General features: G+C 54.0%; 3 protein-coding genes across 3 annotated transcripts; 1 reads left to right on the top strand and 2 right to left on the bottom strand.

Annotated features, from left to right (window-relative positions):
* Window positions 1–365: 365 nt before the first annotated feature.
* On the bottom strand, window positions 366–15,309 carry PODANS_7_10080 (uncharacterized protein; the record flags this gene model as incomplete). Its single annotated transcript, XM_001908339.1, has 2 exons — window positions 366–9,758; window positions 9,817–15,309. The coding sequence occupies 2 exons, from the start codon at window positions 15,307–15,309 to the stop codon at window positions 366–368; spliced, it is 14,886 nt and encodes a 4,961-aa protein (XP_001908374.1).
* Window positions 15,310–15,885: 576 nt separating this feature from the next.
* On the top strand, window positions 15,886–16,578 carry PODANS_7_10070 (uncharacterized protein; the record flags this gene model as incomplete). The annotated part of the gene is made up of 2 exons (XM_001908338.1): window positions 15,886–16,092; window positions 16,249–16,578. 2 exons carry the CDS (start codon window positions 15,886–15,888, stop codon window positions 16,576–16,578), a joined length of 537 nt encoding a protein of 178 aa, XP_001908373.1.
* Window positions 16,579–17,636: 1,058 nt separating this feature from the next.
* On the bottom strand, window positions 17,637–20,673 carry PODANS_7_10060 (uncharacterized protein; the record flags this gene model as incomplete). The annotated part of the gene is made up of 3 exons (XM_001908337.1): window positions 17,637–18,167; window positions 18,236–20,543; window positions 20,639–20,673. 3 exons carry the CDS (start codon window positions 20,671–20,673, stop codon window positions 17,637–17,639), a joined length of 2,874 nt encoding a protein of 957 aa, XP_001908372.1.
* Window positions 20,674–20,984: the final 311 nt, after the last annotated feature.

Below are 20,984 nucleotides of genomic sequence, written 5' to 3'. Positions count from 1 at the left end.
CACAGGATTTTCTTTTTACCTCGAATTATAACATCATACGGTTTTTTATCTTGATATAACCTACTACTGCCCTTACCACTGTGAACATGACCAAGTTGGAATATATGTAGACTCCAGAGTTGACACGCATAGTCTCGGCAAAATAGAAACAAACAAAACACCATTTTATTTTCCATTCTTCATGCATTGCAAACGTTTCCCCTTCCTTTCCCTTCCCATATTTCCCAGCCCATAAAACTCCCAAAAATGCAAACCCTCTCCCAATCTATCTTCTCCCTTCCTTTTGTTTATTTATTTATCTTCATTTTCTTTTCTCCTTTTCATATTTTCTCCTCCCTCATCATCACCACCTACCCACCCACCCCCTAAGCATTCACCTCCTGAAACCAACTCCTCAACACCCCCGCCAACGCCCCCGGCAAGTCCTCCAGATTGTGCACGATCAAGTAATACTCAAACGGAAAACTATCCAGATACCGCCTCACAACCGGCACCCCATCAGCCCCAAACCTCGCCTCCTTCAGCTCCAGCACGCTATGCCCCTTCTTATCCCTGACGTCGTCCATGACAACAAAAACAACCATCACCCTCTGCTCCGTCGCCTCCCTCAGCAGCGGTCTCAGCCTGGCATGATCCCTCGACTGGACCAGGCCGTCAGACAAGATTAGCGCTAATTGCCAGAGATCCTCCCCTCCCTGGGACATTAGGCGGGCGTCACGGAACTGATCGATCACCCCGCGCATGAGCTTGATCATATCCGTCCCGGCAGACTGAAAGGTGAAATTCTGGAGGACCCTCGCGCCTGTGTCGCCAGAGGAGAAGGAGGGTGAGGTTAGCGAGTGGGCGGTAAAGACTTCTTCTCCGAAGCCCAGGACTCCAATTTGGCCTGATTCGAGGATTGTCAAGGCGCGGGCGACCATCACTAATGATTCGAGCGCGAGACGGCCAGAGGAAGACCTGTTTTCGTCAGACATGGAGCTGGAGTCATCCACACATAACAGGATTTGATATGCGCGCTTGGAGGGGATGGCTCTCCTCATCCAGATCTTGTCCCGCTTGTACGACGAGGCGATGTAAGGGATTATTTTCTTGATGTTGAGTCGCTTTCCTGTGCGGAAGGAGCCCGAGAGCTTGGTTGATTGGGTTGGTGCGAGGATCAGCCTCAGTTGGGAGGACAGAGACTGGGAAAGGCCTTGGGTTTTCTGCTGGAAGGTCGACCAGAGCTCTAGTGCCTCGCCGTAAGGGCGGAGAGGGCGGTCTTCATCCGTAAGATGGGTGGCGGAGAGTTGAGTAGAAGTTTCTTGAACGTCTTCGTCTTCGGCGCCGTTGGGGGCGGATTCGTCACCGGGGGCCTTGTTGTTGTCTGGAGCGCCCCGGTGGGTAGCCACGCCTGAACGGCCGTCCTCACGCTCGTTCTTGATGCCATCTTGGGGTTCGGCCGGCTCGGCATCCTCCATATCGACATCGCCCCCTTCCTCGGGTTGTTCATCTTCGGGAAGAACCTGCTGCCCTTGCTCCTCCATCTCGTTGTCGATGGCCATGGCATCATCCATTGGTTTTGCCTCCTCGTTCGTCGCCGTCCCCAAAGCCTGCGCGTCTGCCTCGGCGGTGTCATCCTGCAGATGCTGAAACTCGGCCTTGGACATGTCCTCCGCCTGCTTCTCGGGCCTCTCTTGATCGTCAGCCGCCTGGATGTCCTTTTGGTTGCGATACCACCTCTCCAAAGCATCACCCAGCTTCTTGAACGGCTGAGCCTGCTTGGACTCATCCTCCGGCTGATCAGAAGGACCCTGCTCCTGGTCCATCGTCGACAATTGACCCTCCATACCAGGCGCCTTGTCTTGCTCGGCCTGCTGCTTGCTCACAGCGCCAGACTCCCTCTGCGCAGCCTTGTTCTCCGTCTCATCCTGCTCCATATCATTCGCATCATCTTGCGCCTGACCACCCCCGTTCTGAACCTCGCTAGGCGCGACGTCATTCTGATCAGCACCACCGCCATCATCCTGCATCGGCTTGGGCTTCTCCTCTTCATCTTCCCTGCCTTCGTCCCCTTGCTCGTCAACATCCATCTCCTCTTCTCTCTCACCCGCCGCATCAATTTTTTCTTCTTCTTCTGCCCCCGCCTCGTCAACCTCCTCGTCTTTCTGATGTTCTTCCTCACCCTTTTCTTGTTCCTCGCCATTATCGCTATCAGCATCATCCTCCCCAGTTATCTTCTCCTCTTCATCAATCTTATCAGGATCAACGTCACTCAACCCGTCCAAATCATCTTCCTCCTCCCCTTCACCATCACTGATGTCAACATCCATATCCTCGGGCAACGCCAACGTCTCCTGCTCATCCACATTCTGATCCTGCTTATTCAACTCCTCCATCGCCACCCCCTCATTCTCATCCCCCGGCTCCCCTTCCTCTTCTTCCTCTTCCCCTTCTTTATCTTCCTCTCCCTTCCCATCCCCCTCCCCTTTATTCTCTTCCTCCTTCTTCTTTTTGTCGTCTTTCTTCTCCTCAGCAGCAACAGTATCACTCTCATCCCTCTCCCCCTTCACCCCCTCCCCCTGCTGATCCTTCTCCGCCTCATCCTCCCCACTCCCATCCCACATCTTCTCATCCACCGCCGTAGGATCAAGATCATCCACATCCCCAGCCTGCTCATCCACATCCTCATCATCCCCCTCATCATCACTCCCGTCCTTATCCTCGTCTTCCTCATCCTTACCCGCCACATCCCCAAGCTCACCCTCCAGCTCATCATCCCCCATGTCAACCGCGTCGTCGTGCTCCTCAATGTCACCCTGCGTGTTATTATTCTTGTCCTGAGCCAGCTCGGTGAGGTCCTCGTCAGGTTGGATGTCCTTGCTGATATCCTCTGCTCCTTCCCCGTCGCCGAGGCCAGTGCCGTCGTTTTCGACGTTGCCGGTTTCGTTGGACTTCTCGTTGGACGGTTCGCTGGGCGTGCAGAAGCCTTGGGAGGAGATTATGGTGAAGGAGGTGGAGAGGGTGTAGCCTAGGCGGCAGAGGGTGCGGTGGAGGGAGGTGAATTGGGTGATGTTGTCAAAGCAGGAGGCCGAGTATTGTTGTAGGATGGGTAGAACTAGTCGTAAAATCGGGGTGGCGACTGATGGTGTGGGAATGGAGCGGAGCTGGGAGATTAGAGAGGTGATGTCGTTTGTGATGGTGGGCATGCGGAGGGCGTCGATGGACTTTTGGAGGGCCTCCCCGTATGTCACAAGCCAGCTTGGGTCTTCTGTTGTTCCGGGGAGGGTGGAGGCGACCTTTTGGAAGTTTTGGAGGGCGACCAAGATTTTGCTTGAGAGGGTCAGGGCTGAGTTGGCAAAGGTGTCGATACCAGAGTGTTGGGGGCCGCTGGTGATTTCGGCGGTGGTTTGGATGTCGGTCCAGAGGTTGATTTGCTCCATCACAAATGCCAGATCAGGACGCTCTTGAGCGAGGACTGGAAGGTCAGTCTTCAAAGCGGCCAACTCCCTCTCGACGTCGACTTGGAGAGTCTCCTGGGGCAAGGAAACAAAGCCCTCGGGGAGCTGAGGCAGATTCAGCTGAGTCTTCTCCAACTTGGCAAACGTCTCAACCCAAGCACCCAACCTAGACTTGACAGGCTCATTGTCAATCTGACCAAGCTTGCCGTGAACATCCACAAGATGAACACCAAACTTAACAATCTGCACCAACCACTTCAGCACCTGAGCGTAGTTGGTCTGCTTGGTCTCCGGCGCAAAAGAGCCTTCTCCAGCAATAGAAAGCTGCCTGACGTAGGCAATCGCCTCCTCGAGTGCCTGATCAGCATGCGCAGTCTTGGACAAAAACTGCCTCTGCTTGAACATGACATGCAGCACACCCTCAAAGAAACCAATACTCCTCCCCACAACCTCCCTGTTGAGATCCTCATTATGATCATTGGCAGCCTTGCGGACCTTGGGAGCTAGGTCAAGAGTCTTGTGGTAAAAGTACTCAAGCGCGTCCAATTCCGGCCCAGAAAGATGAGGGACCAACCCCGACCCAACAAGAACCTTTTGCGTACTGCTCTGCTTGTCGAGAATGTTCGTGCCCAAGTTGCGGCTGAAGCCCATAGCGCGAAGGGTCTTGAGGGTCTCGCTAAAGAGCGTAACCTTGCGAGTCTTGAGATGTCTCACAGCCTCCTTATTCTCATCCGTAAGCGTGCTAGGCGTCTCCTTCCTCAACTCGGCAATCGAAGAGACCAAATCAGTGATGTACTCATCCACCGTCTTCGCAGCCCCAACAACACCCGCAGGCAGCGAGCCATGTCTCCCCATAGCCTTCAGCACCCCGGGTAGATTCACCATCCGACTCCACTGAGGATGAGCCTCAATCCCAGGGACCATCTCCCGACACACCTCGATAGCCTTGGGATCCACACTGTGCTCAACCTTCTTGACCACCATCCTCCCCCCAACAACCCCCTCATACTTCTCCTCCGGCAGCCCCTGATCAGTAATGACCCTGACAGGCTGCTCCAACACCGCCCTGAACTTCCTCACTAGCTTAAATAGCTTCTCATGAGACTTCCGTGCACTCGCCCTCAAAGCCTCGATATTCTTATCCCTCCACTTCCCCATCAACAACACATCCTTCATACTCCTATCCAGCGGCTGCCTCCCATTCTTGATATACTCCTCCACCTTGCCCAGATACCGTCCATAGTACCTGATACTATTCTCCACCGCATCGCCAACAACGCCAAACTCCTTCTCATCCCTCGTCAGCAGATCAAGCTGGCTCTTCAACTGCCTCAACAACCCCAACCGCGCTTTGAACTGCCCAACAGTGCAGCGATCACCAGTAAAGTACGTCGAGAGGGTTTCCAAAAGTTCAACCGCATACTCCTTGAGCAACCCCTCCTCAAGAAACACGCACGACTTGAGGATAACGTCATTGTACGCGTCGAACCAGAAAGCTTTGGCCGCATCATGCGTCTTCTTGACCTCGACATCCAGCAACCGCGACCAAGACGACAGCTCCAACCTCCTCCAGTCACAAATCGTATCCCGCAGCTTCTCATACAGCGCCACAGCCTTATTAGCAGCCGTAGCCCAGCCGCCTTCATGCCACTCGTAAACATGAGCGTGCAGTTTCTCAATCGCTGTGATAATCTTGGCAAGCGGGTCGTCAATAGCCATCTCGAGAACCTTGTCACACGCAAGGATAACATCTGCAAGCGTTTGATGATGGCCAATCTCGTCGATCCCTTGCAGTTCAAGGAACCGATTGCGGATGGCATTAACCAGGTTCAAACCCTTGCGAACCTCAGCGAGGTGGGCATCAGCGTAAAAGTTGTAATCGCCCGTCTCGACACTGGCCGAAAAGGCCTTGACCGAGTCCTCAAACACAAGCAGCGTAGCGGGGAGTAGCATGGCGTCCATCTCCGGGCCCGTTTGCCCACCCTTTGATCTGGCGACTGTCCTGGCAACCTGTGTGCAAAGCTCCTTGATCATCACCTGCGGCTCTTGACTCCCAAGGAAAATCTTCTCATGCGCCTCGGCGAGCATCACCGCGAGATCCTTGCCCGACCGCTTCGACTTTTTGGGCTTCCTGACCTTGGTCTTGTCGTGATCATCGTCGTCGCCCTCGTCTTGATAATCAGGGAAGAGGCTGTCGAATTCCTGCCGGTCATACTCTTTCTCGTCCTCCAAACTGCCCTTGTGGACATAACTCAGCCCGCTAGCTTCGACTTCCTTGCGCTTGTCCTCTTCAAACTTCTTGCTGTAGACTTCGTGGATGGAGGCCAGTGACTCAAAGAGCTGTTTCCTCATGGATGGAGGAAGTTGATTCCTGCCTTCAACAGCAGCAACCGTCTGGACAAAATACAAGAACGCAAAGTTTCTCAGGGGAAGATCCTCCGTCTCAGCGCGGTAGACCGTCCCCTGAAGGAAGGGCGTGACAGAGACCAAGACCTCGGATTTGTTGTCCTCGTCTTCGTTATCCTCAGATGCCGTGGCAGGGGGTACAACACCCCTCCCAAGGGAAAGGCCCATCTTGAGGCAGCGAAGGAAACTGACCAGCGGCATGGTCAGATCCTGATAAGCCCCAAACCGGGAAGTCAACCGGTGAATAAGAAGCGAGACGTTCTGCTCCACCAGCGAAAGCTCCTCAGTAACCTCAGTCGAAGACGACATGATAGACTTGAGATGCGTCGTCGCAACATCGTTCGCCAAAAGGGCACCGAGAACATTGCTAAACTCCCCCTGCAAACTGCGCAGCTCACCACCCCCAGGACGGTAAATCGACTGAACCGCAGGCGGCTCTCCCAACCCACCCGCCTCCTCAGCCAGAGCTTTCAATCGGATGCCCGTCTTCTGCCCGGTAAACGCCACCTCAAAGGCCTCAAGAGCAGCAATCTCCCTCTGAAGACCCACGTAAAGCTCATGATGCTCCTCGGCCTCAATCTGCGCCCGATGATGCGGATCAAAGATCTTATCCGGCACAAAAAGCGTCACACACCCCAGCGCAAACCTCACCCACGCAATGCTCGCAAACGCCGACCTAGGCTGCAACCCCTTCCTCGCCGCCACCAGCGCCAACAAAGCCTTTGCAAAGTGGCCTCTGAAAACCTCCACCACATGCCCCGGCCAATCTCCCCCCTCTATCATCTGAAGCTGCTCACTCTGCTCCAACCACCCCCCCAGCTCCCCCAACTCCACCGCCCCCATCCTAGCCCCCTTGACCAAACTCTCAAACAATACCTCCACTCCCCCTTTCCGGGACGGGTCATGAGCACTCATCACCTCATCCATCAACCTCACCAAAAGCCCCTCCGCCTTCCCAAGAGGATCAGCAGCAAGCGCCTCACTCGCCCCCGCCAACGCCCGCCCCATGATAGGCATCTCCACCTCCAAACTCCTCAGCTGGCCCAAACTCGCCGAAGCCGCAGCCTCATACCTCCTCAACAACGCCTTTGAAAGCTCCCCCTCCCAAGGGTGCACCACCTCACTCCCCTGTCCCTGTTGCGCAAGAACACAATCCACCCCCTGCAAACCCGTCCCCTTCATACACTGAATCCTCATCAGACTGGCAGTAGGCAAGCTCGACAAAACATCCACATCACCACTCCCCTCCCCGATCCTCCCCCCGGTTGATATCCTATGCAACACCCCCACCTGCCTCAACCCCTCAAAACTACTCGCGAAAAAGGGCTCGTGAGCGGCAGAGTGCACCCCAATCTTTGCCTCCAACGCAGAAATCTCCTGTTGGAGGTCCTTGACGAGAGAGGCACCATCCACCTTCCCCGTGCGAACAACAGCATAGATCCTCGCCATGGAATCCTGAACTGTTCTCAGGGTGGCGATATCAACATCAACCCTCCACCTCATCTCATCAAACCTATCCGCCAACCTCTCCAGCTCCATCACTTGCTCAAGCGTAGCCTGGTCAGCAATAGGATCAGGACGTAAAGCCCGCCACATCGTCTCCATGGAGAGACCTGTCACAAGCTTGAACCCAACGACAAAGTCCCGCTCGAGAAATTCCCCAATCGAGACAAGTAGTTTCCGAATCCCCTCATCATCTCGACCAGCCATGGCAAGAGATCGGCGGAGGAGGTTAGCACCCTGAGTCAAATGGGACTGGAATCTCGCTTCCTCAAACTGAGACGCAATGAGGAAGGAGAATGTCCTCTTCCAAAAGAGGACCACGCGGCGGAGGATAGCGCGGCGCTGTTTCCAGTTTCCAGGTTCGGCAGTGCTGGTGGAGATGTACCCCTTGATCGCCTTGGCAACCGACGCCAAAAACCGGACAGAGTTGACCGTGGAGTCCTTGGCGAGGGAAGCGACCTTGTCCGCGACAAACGACCTCTGCAGGCGGTTCAACGAGGATGGCTTGCTGACGTTGACCTTGGAGAGTTGGCCAGCCATGGCTTTTTCTGCTTTTTGGATGTCGATAAAGAGCTCGTAGCAGACTGCCAGCCAGCAGGTGAGTCCCTCGCGGGCTTGGTCCAGGAGCGGCATCATAGGGGAGTTGATCAACGGGTGAAGAGGCATGAGCATCTTGTCCGGGGACGGGGTGTACAACCCCGCGATGGCCTGGCGGAGTTCACCGGCGTCTTCATGGTGGATGTAAGACAAGAGCAGGTCAAGATGTTGCAGGACGTCGGGTGACTGAACAGGAGATGGCGAGCCATCGCTGAGAGCCTCGCGGATGATGTTGATGTAAGCATCAAGACGGCTGCTGTCTCCAAGAGAGATGACATCAAACGCCCAAGGGATAAGCTGTCCCTCTTCGGTACCCTGAGACGACGCCAACTTCGCAGCAGTATGGTATCTCTGAAGCGTCCCATCAACAGGTGCAATCCTCTCAACAACAACACTTGTCCCAGCAGGAAGAACATCAAGATAAATCTCCACCGAACGATTCCTCATAGCCCTCGACAGCTCTCCATACCTCGGATCGACCGTCAGGAAAATCCTAAAATCAGGATGGGGCTTAATAATCCTCGGCTCACCACCCGGACCACTGTGCTCATTGATGCTGAGGATACCATTCGGCCGTTCCAAGAGCGAGTTCAGTCTGTCCAGCACAGAAGCACTGCAAAGGTTGGCATTATCGAGGACCAACCAAGCGCCAGTCTCGACAGCCCGAACAATGACACCATCAAGCCACTCGAATCTCGGGTTCTCGAGCGTCAACGGCTTGTGCAAAGCCTCCTTTGCCTGATCCAAAAGAGTGGCGAGCTCCTGGTTGACAGCTGGATCGACCTGAAGGCTCTCGATGAGGGGCAGAAGAGTCTCATACTGATGAGCCTCCCCGGTAAAGGAGGACCCCAAGGTAGTCAACACATCTAGAGCCACACGCGCCACCATGTTTGGCAGAGTGTTGAGAATCTGGTCCTGAAGAGCCTGTCTGAACCTGGACAACGCCGCTTGCACCTCACGGTGAGGATCAGCCTGCTCAAAGCCACCAATAAGATCCATGGCATCGACATCCGCATTAAGCGGGAAGATGACCATAGGCTTACCAGCCAAAGCCGCAACGTGGGCCAAAAGAGACGACTTCCCACTGCCCGAAGGACCAACCAAGATACACGGCAGGTCCTGCTCAATAGCAATCAAAATCGACTCAATCTCCTTGAGCCTGGCAATTGGATCAATCGCCGGGAAATGCGTCGGCTGCGACAGCGCATTCCGCTTGATGGTAGCAAGCCCGACCTGGCAGAAATAGGGATTGATATCATGGTACAGGCCATGCTGCTCAGGCATCCGCTCAAAGATCTCAGCAAAGAGCTTGTTGACCGCCTCACGGTCACGCTCCGACCGGAAACGCTGTCGAATAATGACATCAAGATAGTCATCCGGCTTGCGGTCGGCCAAGAGGGCTTTGTCGGAAGTCAACAAATCGCCCCAGCGAAGGGTATCACGCAAGTTGAACTCCCACGGAGACCCGAGCGCACCAAACGACCGTCTGCCAACAACCTCATCATCAAGCTTCGACATAAACTCAATAAGACGATGCTGAGTATCCTCCCCAATCTTGGCGAACTTCTTGGCCGTAATATGAAGCAAATCCTCCTTGGTGAAGACGTCCGAGTAGACCACAGTGAAACGGTTGACAAACGAACTAGGAAGACCCTTACGACCACCGCCCTGGTGATGAGGATTCTGGGCAGCAAACAGCTTGAAGTCGGGATGGCGCTTGAAAACCTGGTCCAGTTCGGCAATGTACACCTCTCCACGATGGTCAAGACAGGCGTTCAGACCCTCCAGAACCGTCTGAGAAGCCAAGTTCATTTCCTGTAAAATCATGTCAGTCACAGCCCCCCTATCCCTGATCCAAAACAGTGTCACTTACATCCAACAAGACCCACTCCCCTTTCTGCATCGCCTCCAAAAACGGCGCATTCTGCCAGACAAAATTACCCGCCTCCGCCCCCTCCACCGGCACATCCGTACCAAACAGATCCATCAGATCTGTCTGATCACTCAGGTTGATCCTCGTCAGCGGCCGTCCACAAGCCCTCGCCAAAGCCGTAATCAACGTAGTCTTGCCCACACCAGGGTTACCCTCCAGCAAAATCGGCTTCGTCCCTTGCAGCGCTCTAATCACGCGCATGGCATTCATCTTGGTGGTGGGAACGGCAAACTCATCACCGGCATCAAGCTTGGCAGCCTCGGACCTCTCGACACCAAAATCGCCGATGGAGAGAGCTCCGGGGGTGATCTCGAGTTCTGGCTCTTGAAAGTACAGTTGGCTGAGGTCCTTGCCGCAAAGAGCACCAAGCTGCTCGAGACATTGCTGGCGCTGTGAGGCCATCTCCTTGGGGTCGACCGAGATGAGAGCGGAAGGGTTGGCACCGATGGTGTCGATAAACACCATGGCCGCACCGTGAAGAAGGGCGAGATCAGTGGATTTGAAGGGGCACGTGTTCATGAACTGGACCCAGGAGAGGATATCTCTGACCGAGAAAGCAGTAGCCGAAGAAGGACGGAAGGTTTTGCCAAACCAATAAGCGAACTCGACGATGATCTGGGAGACAGGCTTCGACTTGGTGCTCTTCCCCTGCTTGAATCTCTTGTCGAGTTTGGAGACGACAATGTCATGAACATCCTCCACATCCGAAAAGGCGGGCACCCAAATCTCAGTGAAACGGTTGCGCAAAGCCGGAGAAAGCTCCTTCTTTCCAAAGTCGCCACCGGGGTTCATGGTAGCAAAGAACTGGAAGCCCTCGGTGCCCTGAACAAAAGAGTCGTCGACGCCCTTCTCGGCCAAAAGAAGCGTGCGCTGAGGCTCAAGGACCGAGTTGAGACGCTCCAGGACCGAGTCATCTGCGAGAGAAATCTCATCAAGAAGAAAGTAGCTGCCCTCCCTCATGGCATGAACAAGACTACCGTCACTCCACTCAAACAGGGCCTTGCTTCTCGTGATCCCAGCATGAATCTTTGCCCTCAACGCCTCCGGAACCCTCGCCAGCTCCTCAGCCGGCAGAGTCCTATACCACTCCTGCAACTCCTCCAAAGCCCCCCTCTCCCTCCCAAGCAAACCCGCCAGCTCCTCCAAATCCCGGAACAGAGCATCCACAACCGCCCCCCTATTCCTCACCGGCCTCTGACTACCAATCAAATCCCCCGTCTCCGTATTCTGATGCGCATTCACAATATGCAACCCCTGCCCCTCAAACTCGGCCAGCAACTGCACCACAGTCGTCTTACCACAACCCGTCTCACCCACCAGCAAAACCGGCTCATTGTTCTTGATCGCCCTCTTGACCAAAACATACAACCGCCTCATCGCCCTCGTCCAGATAACCCCCTGGCTATTCCTTGCCTTGACATTTCTCAGCTCAGGCGCAGTGTCAAGATCATACAGCTTGGCCGAGTCAATAGTGACCCTGAACTCCTGCTCGATAACCTTCCTCACCTCGTCCCTCTCCTCCGGCTTGCGGACTCTCTCAGCCAAAAGCATGTAGCCATGCTCGGCGATCTCCTGTCGTGTCTCCGACTCTCTAAGAGCCCACCTGAACAAATCTCTCAGCGTAGCAAAAGAGTTCTTTTGCTCAAAAACACGGGACTCCTGACGGAGGCGGGTGAGCTGCTTGTAAACGTTGACGATTCTCCCGCAGTCAGAAGGGGCCGTGTTCCTGCTTCTCTGCTGCAAAATCTCTTTGAGTTCGCTTTCTGGAATATCATCAAAGTGAAGCTCCAAGAATCTGTTTCTGAAAGCGCGGGACAAGACTTTGCGGCCACCGTACAAGCCAGGGGGATTCTGCGTGGCGAACAAACAAAAGTTCTCTGCCGGCCGGACAATCTCTTGAGTTTCGGGGATGAGCAGCTCCCTGTTGTCGTCCAACAGGCGGTTGAGAGCTTCGAGGACATCGGTAGGCGCCAGGTTCAGCTCGTCGAGCACGATCCAGGAGCCTTCCCGCATGGCCTGGACGAGCAAACCCTCCTGGAACCTGAGCTTGCCTTCCGAGTCAGAGACATAAGTGCCCAGGTATTCTTGGAGATCGGTGTGCTCGTGGTTGTTGATGCGGACAAACTTGTTGCCAGTGTAGTTGGCCAAGTACTCAATCATGCTTGTTTTACCTGCGGATGTGGGACCTTGGATGAGGATGGGGTACCTCCGAGTAGAGGTGGCGCGGACAAGGTTGAGGAGATTGCGCTCAACGTAGCGAGTGATGATGTAGTCGTCTCGCACAATGGGCTCGTGGTTGCCTTGGAGCAAAAAGTACTCATGGTTCTTGTCCCTGTTCTTGAAGGAGATATAAGGCTTTCCATCGAGGGGCCTCTTCGGTGGTTGAGTGAGAATATTGGACTTCTTGAGGAGATGCTGGTGGATAAGCGGCCTGACTGTGCGCTCCGACTCCTCGCTGAGCAGAGTAGTAAAGCACATGCAGAAACCCTCATACAAGGCACGGTCGAGTCCATACACAGGAGCCACATCGTTGGCGTATGTCAGGACCCGCGTCAGGGTACGCAAACTGAAGTGAGGAACCTCACTGGCCTGGTCGACCAACTGCTTCGCCTCTGCCCTCTGCTTGATCTCAAGATACAAATCAGCAACATCATCAGCCAAACGGTCAATGGTGCTGTTGTTGCCCTTCAGATAAGTCTTGATGATGGTAAGCAAATCCTTCTTATCCCGATCGGGGCTCTGAACATATATCTCGGTGAAGCGAGATCTCAGACCGAGTGGGAGATCTCGCTTGCCCACATCGGTGGCTGGGTTCATGGCGCCGAAAACACGAAAGTTTGGATGTGCCTGGATCCTCTCGATTTCTCCCGTCTCTGAGAGAAGAAGAGAGGGTGTCGTCTGGAAGAGACCAGCAATGCTCTCCAGCGTGTCGGCCGAAGCAAGGTTGATTTCGTCCAGGAGAATCCAGTCGCCATTCCTGGCAGCCTTGACAATCTTGCCCTCGACAAAGGCAAAGGCGAAAGCACCCCCGCTGGCAACCTGCCTATCGAACTGATCAAGACTTTGAGAAAAGGTATCCCAGCGAGGTCTCAAGTCACGCAACCGTTGCAGCTTTGTCGACCCAGTCTTGCGACGCTTGGCTGGCTGCTCCTCGGCTGGCTCATCTTTGGTCTGGGCGCTCTCCAGCTTCTCAAGAATAGCCTCAAACATCTTGGGAGCCTTCCGCCACTCCTTGGAGACTTCTCTCCACTTGCCCCTGACAAATCTCTTGGCAATACGATCGAGATATTCCCTGTTCTTCTCAGCAGAGACACCGGTCTTCTCAAGAAGATCCTCAAACTCCTCCTTGATGGGCATGGCAAGACTTTGGGCGCTGACCGGCTTGAAACCACCAAGCAAATCACTGGCTTCGCTTTGTTGAGACAAATTGACGGCAACGAGCTGGTGACCGAGCGACTCGGCAAGTTGCTGAACCACCGTAGTCTTACCGATGCCGGTCTCACCGACGAGCAAAAGGGGCTCACGGTGCTTGACAGCAACGGCAATCTGCTCGAGCAGCCTCTTGGCATGAACGGTAGTAGCGAAAGGTCTCTTTGACTTGGTGATCCTGCCAGACCTCCGTGACTTGACAAAAGAGGCACGGCCAATCGTCAGCCGCGACTCGGAGTCCACCATATCGGGGATGTAATGTGAGAGATAATGCCGAACGCGTTCAGGGGAAAGATGCATCTCCTTGGCAATAGCTTGAATCAACAGATTGCGAGCAGCAATTTCATGAATGTTGCTGACGAAACAGTCCACAGCCTCCAGGAACATCCGGTCTCTCGTAGTATCCGTGACGGGCTCCTCCCCAGTCTTGACACCAGCCGAGCGCAGGATATCGTCCAATCTCCCGCACCACTTCAAAAGATCTCTCGTACCAAAGGGCCGGTCCAACACCGTCCGCCCAAGAGACAGCCTCGAAGAACCACTCGTCGAAGCAACCAGCCTGTCGAAAACGGCCAAAATCCCAACCGTATACTTGTGCAGCAACGGATATCTCCCAACGATGACCTCCCTCAAGTCATCCCTCGGAAGAGCCTTGATATGCAGCAACTGCCACAACCGCTGCCCAATCATATTCGGTAGATTCTCCTTGTCGTTCATTCCCATCAACGTCCGAACCGTCGCAAACATCCGGAACCCTCTGGCAGCCTGTATCCTCTCCCCACGCCCCGGAATCAGAAGCTCTCCACGCTCAATAAGGGGCAGCAGCGTGCTCATAACCTCGGTCGGCGCACGATCCAGGTCCTCAATCAAGACCCATCTTCCTTCCCTGACCGCTGTCGTCAAAACACCTGGGCGCCACGAGAAGGAACCGGGCTTCTCATCTGTCGTGTACAAGCCAAGAAGCATCTTGGCGTCCGTCTGCTCGTTCAGATGCAGCGTGACCATCTCACCCTGCTTCCCCAACTCCCTCGCAACCTCCTGAACCAACGATGTCTTGCCCGCACCGGACAGACCATGGAGCAAAACGGGACCTGGCTTCTGCAAAAGCCTGCCGAGATTCTCGAGATTTTCCACCGTCGTCGAAGTGAGCGCGAGAGTACTTGGCGTGTTCACAGGACCGAGGGGCCGTGGAAGGACAGTCTTGCCATATGTGACAACAAGGGGGGTAAGATTTTGAATTACTGGAGCAACCGGTCCTTCTTGCTGTTGCTGCTGCTCAGTCTGGATACTACTGCGAAGGCGCTGGACCTCTTGGCTCCTCGCATCCTCATACAGGCTCAGAAACGAATAATCCGCCCTTCTCCCGTCCAAATCCGCAATCAGGCTGGTGTCCTTGGCAATGTATTTGGTGAACAAAGCCTCCAGCTTCTGGTCCGAGGCATCGTGGAGCTGGCAGAAAATCCGGATGGCGAGACATCTCACTGCAGGGTTGGCATGGGTGGTGAACAGAGACTGGAGCTGTGACGGGCTCGAGAGTGGTGAATAAGTTCTCTTGTCAAAATTATTGAGTCTCCATAAGGCGAGGAGAATAATGGGGAGGTCGATATCACTAAACGATGTCAAGTCAAGGTGGTCGAGTATTTGCTGTCCTGGTCTCAGTCCTCCGGCTCCTCCTCCTCCACCTTGAATATGCGATGTAAGAAACACAGACAGAGCCGGTGCAAACGGCAAGATCCTGGCAAACGACGCAAAAACTTTTACATCGAGCTTTGGGTGGGACAAGACCCATCTGGCGCAGATGTCGGCAAAACAGCTGTCCAAGTGGGCGAATATCCTGTCTGTGGCGGGCGCAATGAGGGCGGCCGTCGCGATGGCCTCTAAGAGCTGGCTCGAGTGAGTGTGGTGGTCCTGGATGATAAGGACCAGTTCCCGCGGCAGGAATTGGAGCGTGGCCGCGTCTCGGAGCAGAGACTGTCTCTGCAGGCTCACGTCGATGGTGGCCATGATCGAGGATCCGTCGAAAATGGCGTGGAATTGTTTGTATCAAGTCTTGTAAAACAAAAGACTTGTTTGCTACTATCAAAAAATGTCGTTCCTTATCCCAACTTTTTTTTTCTTCACCTTCTCCAAATCGCCAAAAAAAAAAAGGTGGGGCAAGGGCCCGAGTCTCCAAATTCTCGACCTCCATGCATGAGCGGCCAGTGCCCACCTGCAACATTTCAGCGACTGGGGGTGACCCACACAGCGCACCACACCGGGCACTGAAGCCGTCCCTAGTCACAGCGCCAAAACAGCGCCCTTCAGCACACCGGATTTATTTTGCTCCAGTGCAAGACTTTTAAGGTACAGAGCAGATGGCCCAAGCTTTCTTAAACATCGTATTGCCAAGCTCTCCAGACGAACACCCCTGCGGGCCCAACTTTCCCAGGCGATCAACCGGCAGCCAGAACTTTTCGTTCAACGACGGGCGAAAAAATCTCCGGGATTCACGACGACGACGAAGACGGAAGAGAACCAGCACGGCCGTAGCCACCCACAAGCTCACCACCTCGAACCTCTCACTTCACAATCCAGATCAAAATGTCCGTCTCGTGCAGATACGCCGCGCAATCCTGCGCCCGCCAGCTCCGCACCACCGTCGTCAGAACACCCCTCCGTACCTCCTCCGCCGTGGCCCTCCAAAGGAGATACAACTCAACCGAGACCAGCCCCAAGATCTCGGCCATCGTCGACCAGATTAGCCAATTGACCCTCTTGGAGACGGCCGACCTTGTTGCGAGCTTGAAGGTAGGATTATGTTCCCAGGAGGGGATTATATACACGGTTGGAGGGGCAATATCAAATTACCACCACCGATAACCGAATTCAATAACCGGAACGGGACTACATTACAAGAAGACCATGTCACTAACGTGGCCTTTTTCTTTCCTTCCCTACCTATAGTCCCGCCTCAACATCCCCGACCTCCCCGTCGGTGGCTTCGCTGCCGCCGCCGCCCCAGCCGCCGCCCCCGCTGCCGTCGAAGAAGCCGAGGACGCCGCCCCGGCCGCCGCCGAAAAGACCCTCTTCTCCGTCAAGCTCATGGCCTTCGACGCCGGCGCCAAGCCCAAGGTCATCAAGGAGGTCAAGAACCTGCTCGGTCTCTCCCTAGTAGACTCCAAGAAGTTTGTCGAGAGCGCGCCCAAGCTCATGAAGGAGTCGGTACCAAAGGACGAGGCCGAGAAGATTGTCGCGACGATGAAGGAGTTGGGTGCTACTGTGGTGATGGAGTAAGGAGGGGAAGTGGGGGATTTGGATTGTTTGAAAGAATGGTCTTGCTATATCTGACTGGGAGAGGAAGAGGAGAGGTTGGATGGGTTGGGCAAGACCAACAACATGTGTGATGATGTATTAAAAAGAGAGAGAGACAGCCCGTGGCTTTATTCGCTGCATGTACAAAAGAGAAAGAGGCATGTAACATTACAACTGATTATACCAACATCACCCCTACTTTATGATCATGTCTGTGAGGTGTCACAGGGAAACATACATCGCAAAGTTCTCCCAGAGAGACCCCTTCATCAACAAAGCACACTGGTGAATTGGACAAGAACAAATTTTTGTCTTTTTATACTATTTTCATGAGTTGACTACCACAGCACACCAAACCCCGAGTGTCATTTCACACTCGGTAAAAGGTATATCAGCAAGCCTTCACTCATCTCACAACCCGCCATGTTTTCTCCTCCTCTCTTATCTACACCCTTCCCTTGATATGTTCCACCAAAATCACCGCTCACCTCATTCTCAGCATCACCAACCCCTTTCAATCGTCATAAATATCCTTCCCAAACCCCGTTACCCAACTCCTACCATTTACCTACCGACCTCCCCAAAGGTAAGATACCTCCATCAATTGATGTAGAAAAACTAAAGTAGACACCAGTTCCTCTTTTTTCTTTTTCTTGTCAGGCATGACCATACATACTACACTTTGCCAAAAACCAAAAATGCCCAAAACTGAAAAAAAAACCAAAAGAAACCACCATATTTTCATCAACACCACCTCTCAAGCTGGTGTTAATCAAGTTCATGGCATCCATATATCCCAAAGCTAAATAGAATATTGATAATGACCACTACACCACACATGCAAAACAATCATAGACATGCAAACACCAAAAAAAAAAAAAAAAAAAAAAAAAAAAAAAAAAAAAAAAAAAAAACCAAAAAAAACCCCCACCACAACTCTCAATATCAACAACTGATTATCATCTAAACTCCCATGCCTCACTTTTATGATGAAGACGAAAAGATTATACAACAAGAAACACCCCTCCTCCAATGAGTACCTAATACTCAAAATCATCATCCACACTCGGCCCCTTGCTCTTACTCACACTCTCCTGCTTCCGATACATCTCCGCCACCTGCCGACTGCTCGTCGCCTCGTCCGGCTTCTTGTCATCCCTCACCTTGATAAACCTCGGAAACCTCAAGCTGATCCCCTTCTCCCCGGTCGGGTCAACCCCCTCCTTCATCCCCGCCTTGTACCTCGGGCTCAGCGTCAAGTCCGCCGTCTTGACCTCCCAGACATATTTAGGTTCAAACCACACGTCCGGCTGGTGCTGGCCCCCGCTGCTGTGGGCGTAAAACGGCTTGGGGCGATCAATCGTGATCTTGGAGAGCTGGGCATGCAGCTCCTCGAGCACAGCCTCGCTGAAGCCGGTGCCAATGTTGCAGACCGTTTCGTACATGTCCGTGCCGGGGTTGTAGCACGCCAGCAAAAAGGCGCCGTAGACAGAGGTGCGCTTGCCCTTGCCAAAGTAGGCACCGAGGACGACGAGGTCGAGCGAGTCGCCGATGCCGGCGAGGTAGTCTTTCTTGATCTGTTTTACATTAGCACACTTTTGCTCGCCTGTGACGATGTGGAATGCAAGACCAAACACACCTTCAACCAATTCCTCGACCTCTTACTAGGCTCATACCCACTCTCCTCCCCATCCAGCATCTTCACCATCAACCCCTCACACGAAGCCTTGACCGACTCATCCAAGAACGTCTGAATCTCATCCAGCTCCTGCCCATTCATCGACGTCGCAAACGCAAACTCGCCCTCGACAGGAGTAAACGACTTGTGCAACAGCTCCCTCCTCTCCCTGAGCGACTTGTTCACCACCGCCTCCCCGTTCAGATAAAGCAGATCAAACGCAAAGACGCAAACCTTGACCTTGACTTCCTCAATCTTGACGTCCTTCTTCTTGCGCGTCATCAGCTGCTGGAAAGGCAACACCTTCTTCTCATCCACATCCCAAGCAACCGACTCACAGTCCAAGACAAAGCTCTTCGTGTCGTCCTTGACCCAAGTAGACAGCTTGGCCAAGACGTCAGGGTACTTCTTGGACAGATCCTCCGAGTTTCTCGAGAAGATCGCCGCCACACCATTACCCACCTCCTTGCTGGCATTCGCGGCCGACTGGCTGAGCTCTTCAGCAGTGTCCTTGGCCACATAGTGAATCTGCGCTCTTTCACCATCGTACTTGTACTCGCAAGTGAAAAGCTTGTTCTCAAACCGGTCCAGAACCTCGGTGATAGCCTTGGTAGGATTGGCCAACATGGGCTTGAGGGGAACACCAGGTCTCAACTTGCAGTGATCCCTCAGGTTCATGATCCCGTGCTCAACCATAGCCGGAATGATGACATCGTAGCTTGGCAGCTCGCTGTAGACAGTCTTGAGGATCGCCTCGCCCTTCTCAAAGTCAGCCGCACTGGGCGCAACCCCCTTTTGAGCCGCCTCGTGCGCAACCACCGCCTGTGACAAACTGACAATGACCGACTTCTCCGCCAGACCCAATCTCAGCTTCCCCTCCAGGAACCTGACCAGATACTTGGCTTCACTCGGCCCGCCCTTGTCCTTGGTGATATCAACCTTCTTCGCCCCGTTGGCATCAGCCTGGGAAAGCAGTTTCTTGATCCCATCCACCTTCCTCCCCTGAGCTCCATTGCCCGTTGTCGTGGCAATGCCCATCAGCCCCTTCAGCACACCCCTAACAGTCAATGGCTTTGGTTTGAACATGGTCGGCTGCGTCGACCTGCTCTTGACCGCCACCAAGCCCAGATCACCAATCTCCTTCTGATCCTGCTTGATAATCGCCAGACTTCTGCCCGTCGACTCTCCGATAGCCTTCATGATCAAACTCTCTCCGATGCCCAGCTCGATACCCGCATAGTCAGGAGCAAGCTTGTTGATCATAAGCAGCACCACCGGCAAAAGATCATCCGGCGTGAGCCTCAAAACCTGTCTCAAAAACAGCGCACAGTGCGCCATAATCTCCAGCCTCTTCGTCGTGAGCTCCACCAGCGAAAACGTAGTGCAGAGAGCAGCATACGGCACCGGCTCCCCAGCCTTCCAATCAGGAAAAGGATGCTCATCAGCACTCTTAAGCGTAGCCTGCACCTTCTGCCTCGCCTTCTTGACCACCTCCGGCTTCTCCTCCTCCTCCTCCTCCTCCATCTCCACATCCGAAGCCGACGACGCCGTCTCCTCTCCCTCCTTGACAACCTCCTCCTCCTCCTTCTCAACCGCCTTCTTCCCGGCCTTCTCCCCCTCTTTCTTCCCCGCCTCCTCCTTCCCAACCTTCTTCCCCCCAACAGCAACCAACCTATCCCCCTTAAAAAGCTTCGGCGGACTCCCACCCTTATAATCATACCCCTCCGGCGACTCCACCCCCAAATTCCACTCCTTCTCATCCTGTCTCACCTTCTTTCCCTGCCTCTTCTTCGGCGTCGCATTCAACATCCTCGGCTCACTCCCCTTCTCATACTGATACCCCTCCGGCGAGGACACCCTGCCATCCTCAACCGGCGCCGGCGCATCCTCCATACTCTCATCCCCATCCTCCTCATCCCTCACCACCCTCCTCCGCCCCTTCCTCGCTTTTTTCTGCGCAGGTTCCGCATCCTCCATGCTCTCATCCCCATCCTCATCAACCTCCTTCTTTCTCGTCTTCTTTTCCGTCGTAGTGATGATGGCAGCCTTAGCAGGCCGGCCCCGTTTCTTCTTCTTCTCCACCGGTTTACCCCCCTCCTCTCCCCCCTCAGCATCGGAACTCACCTCCTCCTCTTCATCCTTCTTCTTCCTCTTGGGGCTCTGCTCCCCCCCCACCTTGGTCGAAAAACTTAACTTCGTCTGCGTTTTATTTTGCGCCGCCACCTTTGGCTCCGGAATCGCAGCGCCGTTGGCCTGGGTGAAGAATTTCCTGTACCGTTCAACTCAGTCAGTCCCAACTGTCCTCTCTGCCCCAATAAATCGCAACAAAACAACCGCCCCTCCTCCCAACCAGGCAATACATACCCCAGCGTAGCCTGCCTACTCCCCTTAGGAGGCATCGTAATCAACCCACCACCAGCACTAAACAATGCCCTCGAGCAATAAAATCCTCGTCGTAAAAGTTGTTGCTGTCGCGGGAAGATCGCAGTAAAAGACAAAAATGACAAAAGCCGAGGAGCCAGCTTTTCTTGAATTTGCTATTGCTGGAACTAGCAAGTGTTTTATAAAAAGTAGTTGCAAAAAAACCAGAAAAAAAAGTACACGTCCAATATTGATAATAATAATAATAATAATAGGCAGCAGGCAGGGCGGCGGGCGGCAGGCGGGCAGCGGTGACAGGGTGCTTCAAATCGGCAGGTATGTACGACTA

Source organism: Podospora anserina, chromosome 7, assembly GCF_000226545.1.
Source record: "Podospora anserina S mat+ genomic DNA chromosome 7, supercontig 1".
In the NCBI taxonomy this organism is placed as follows: Eukaryota; Fungi; Ascomycota; class Sordariomycetes; order Sordariales; family Podosporaceae; genus Podospora; species Podospora anserina.
The sequence above is the reverse complement of the archived record's forward strand: the minus strand, read 5'-3'. Positions and strand labels throughout refer to the sequence as shown.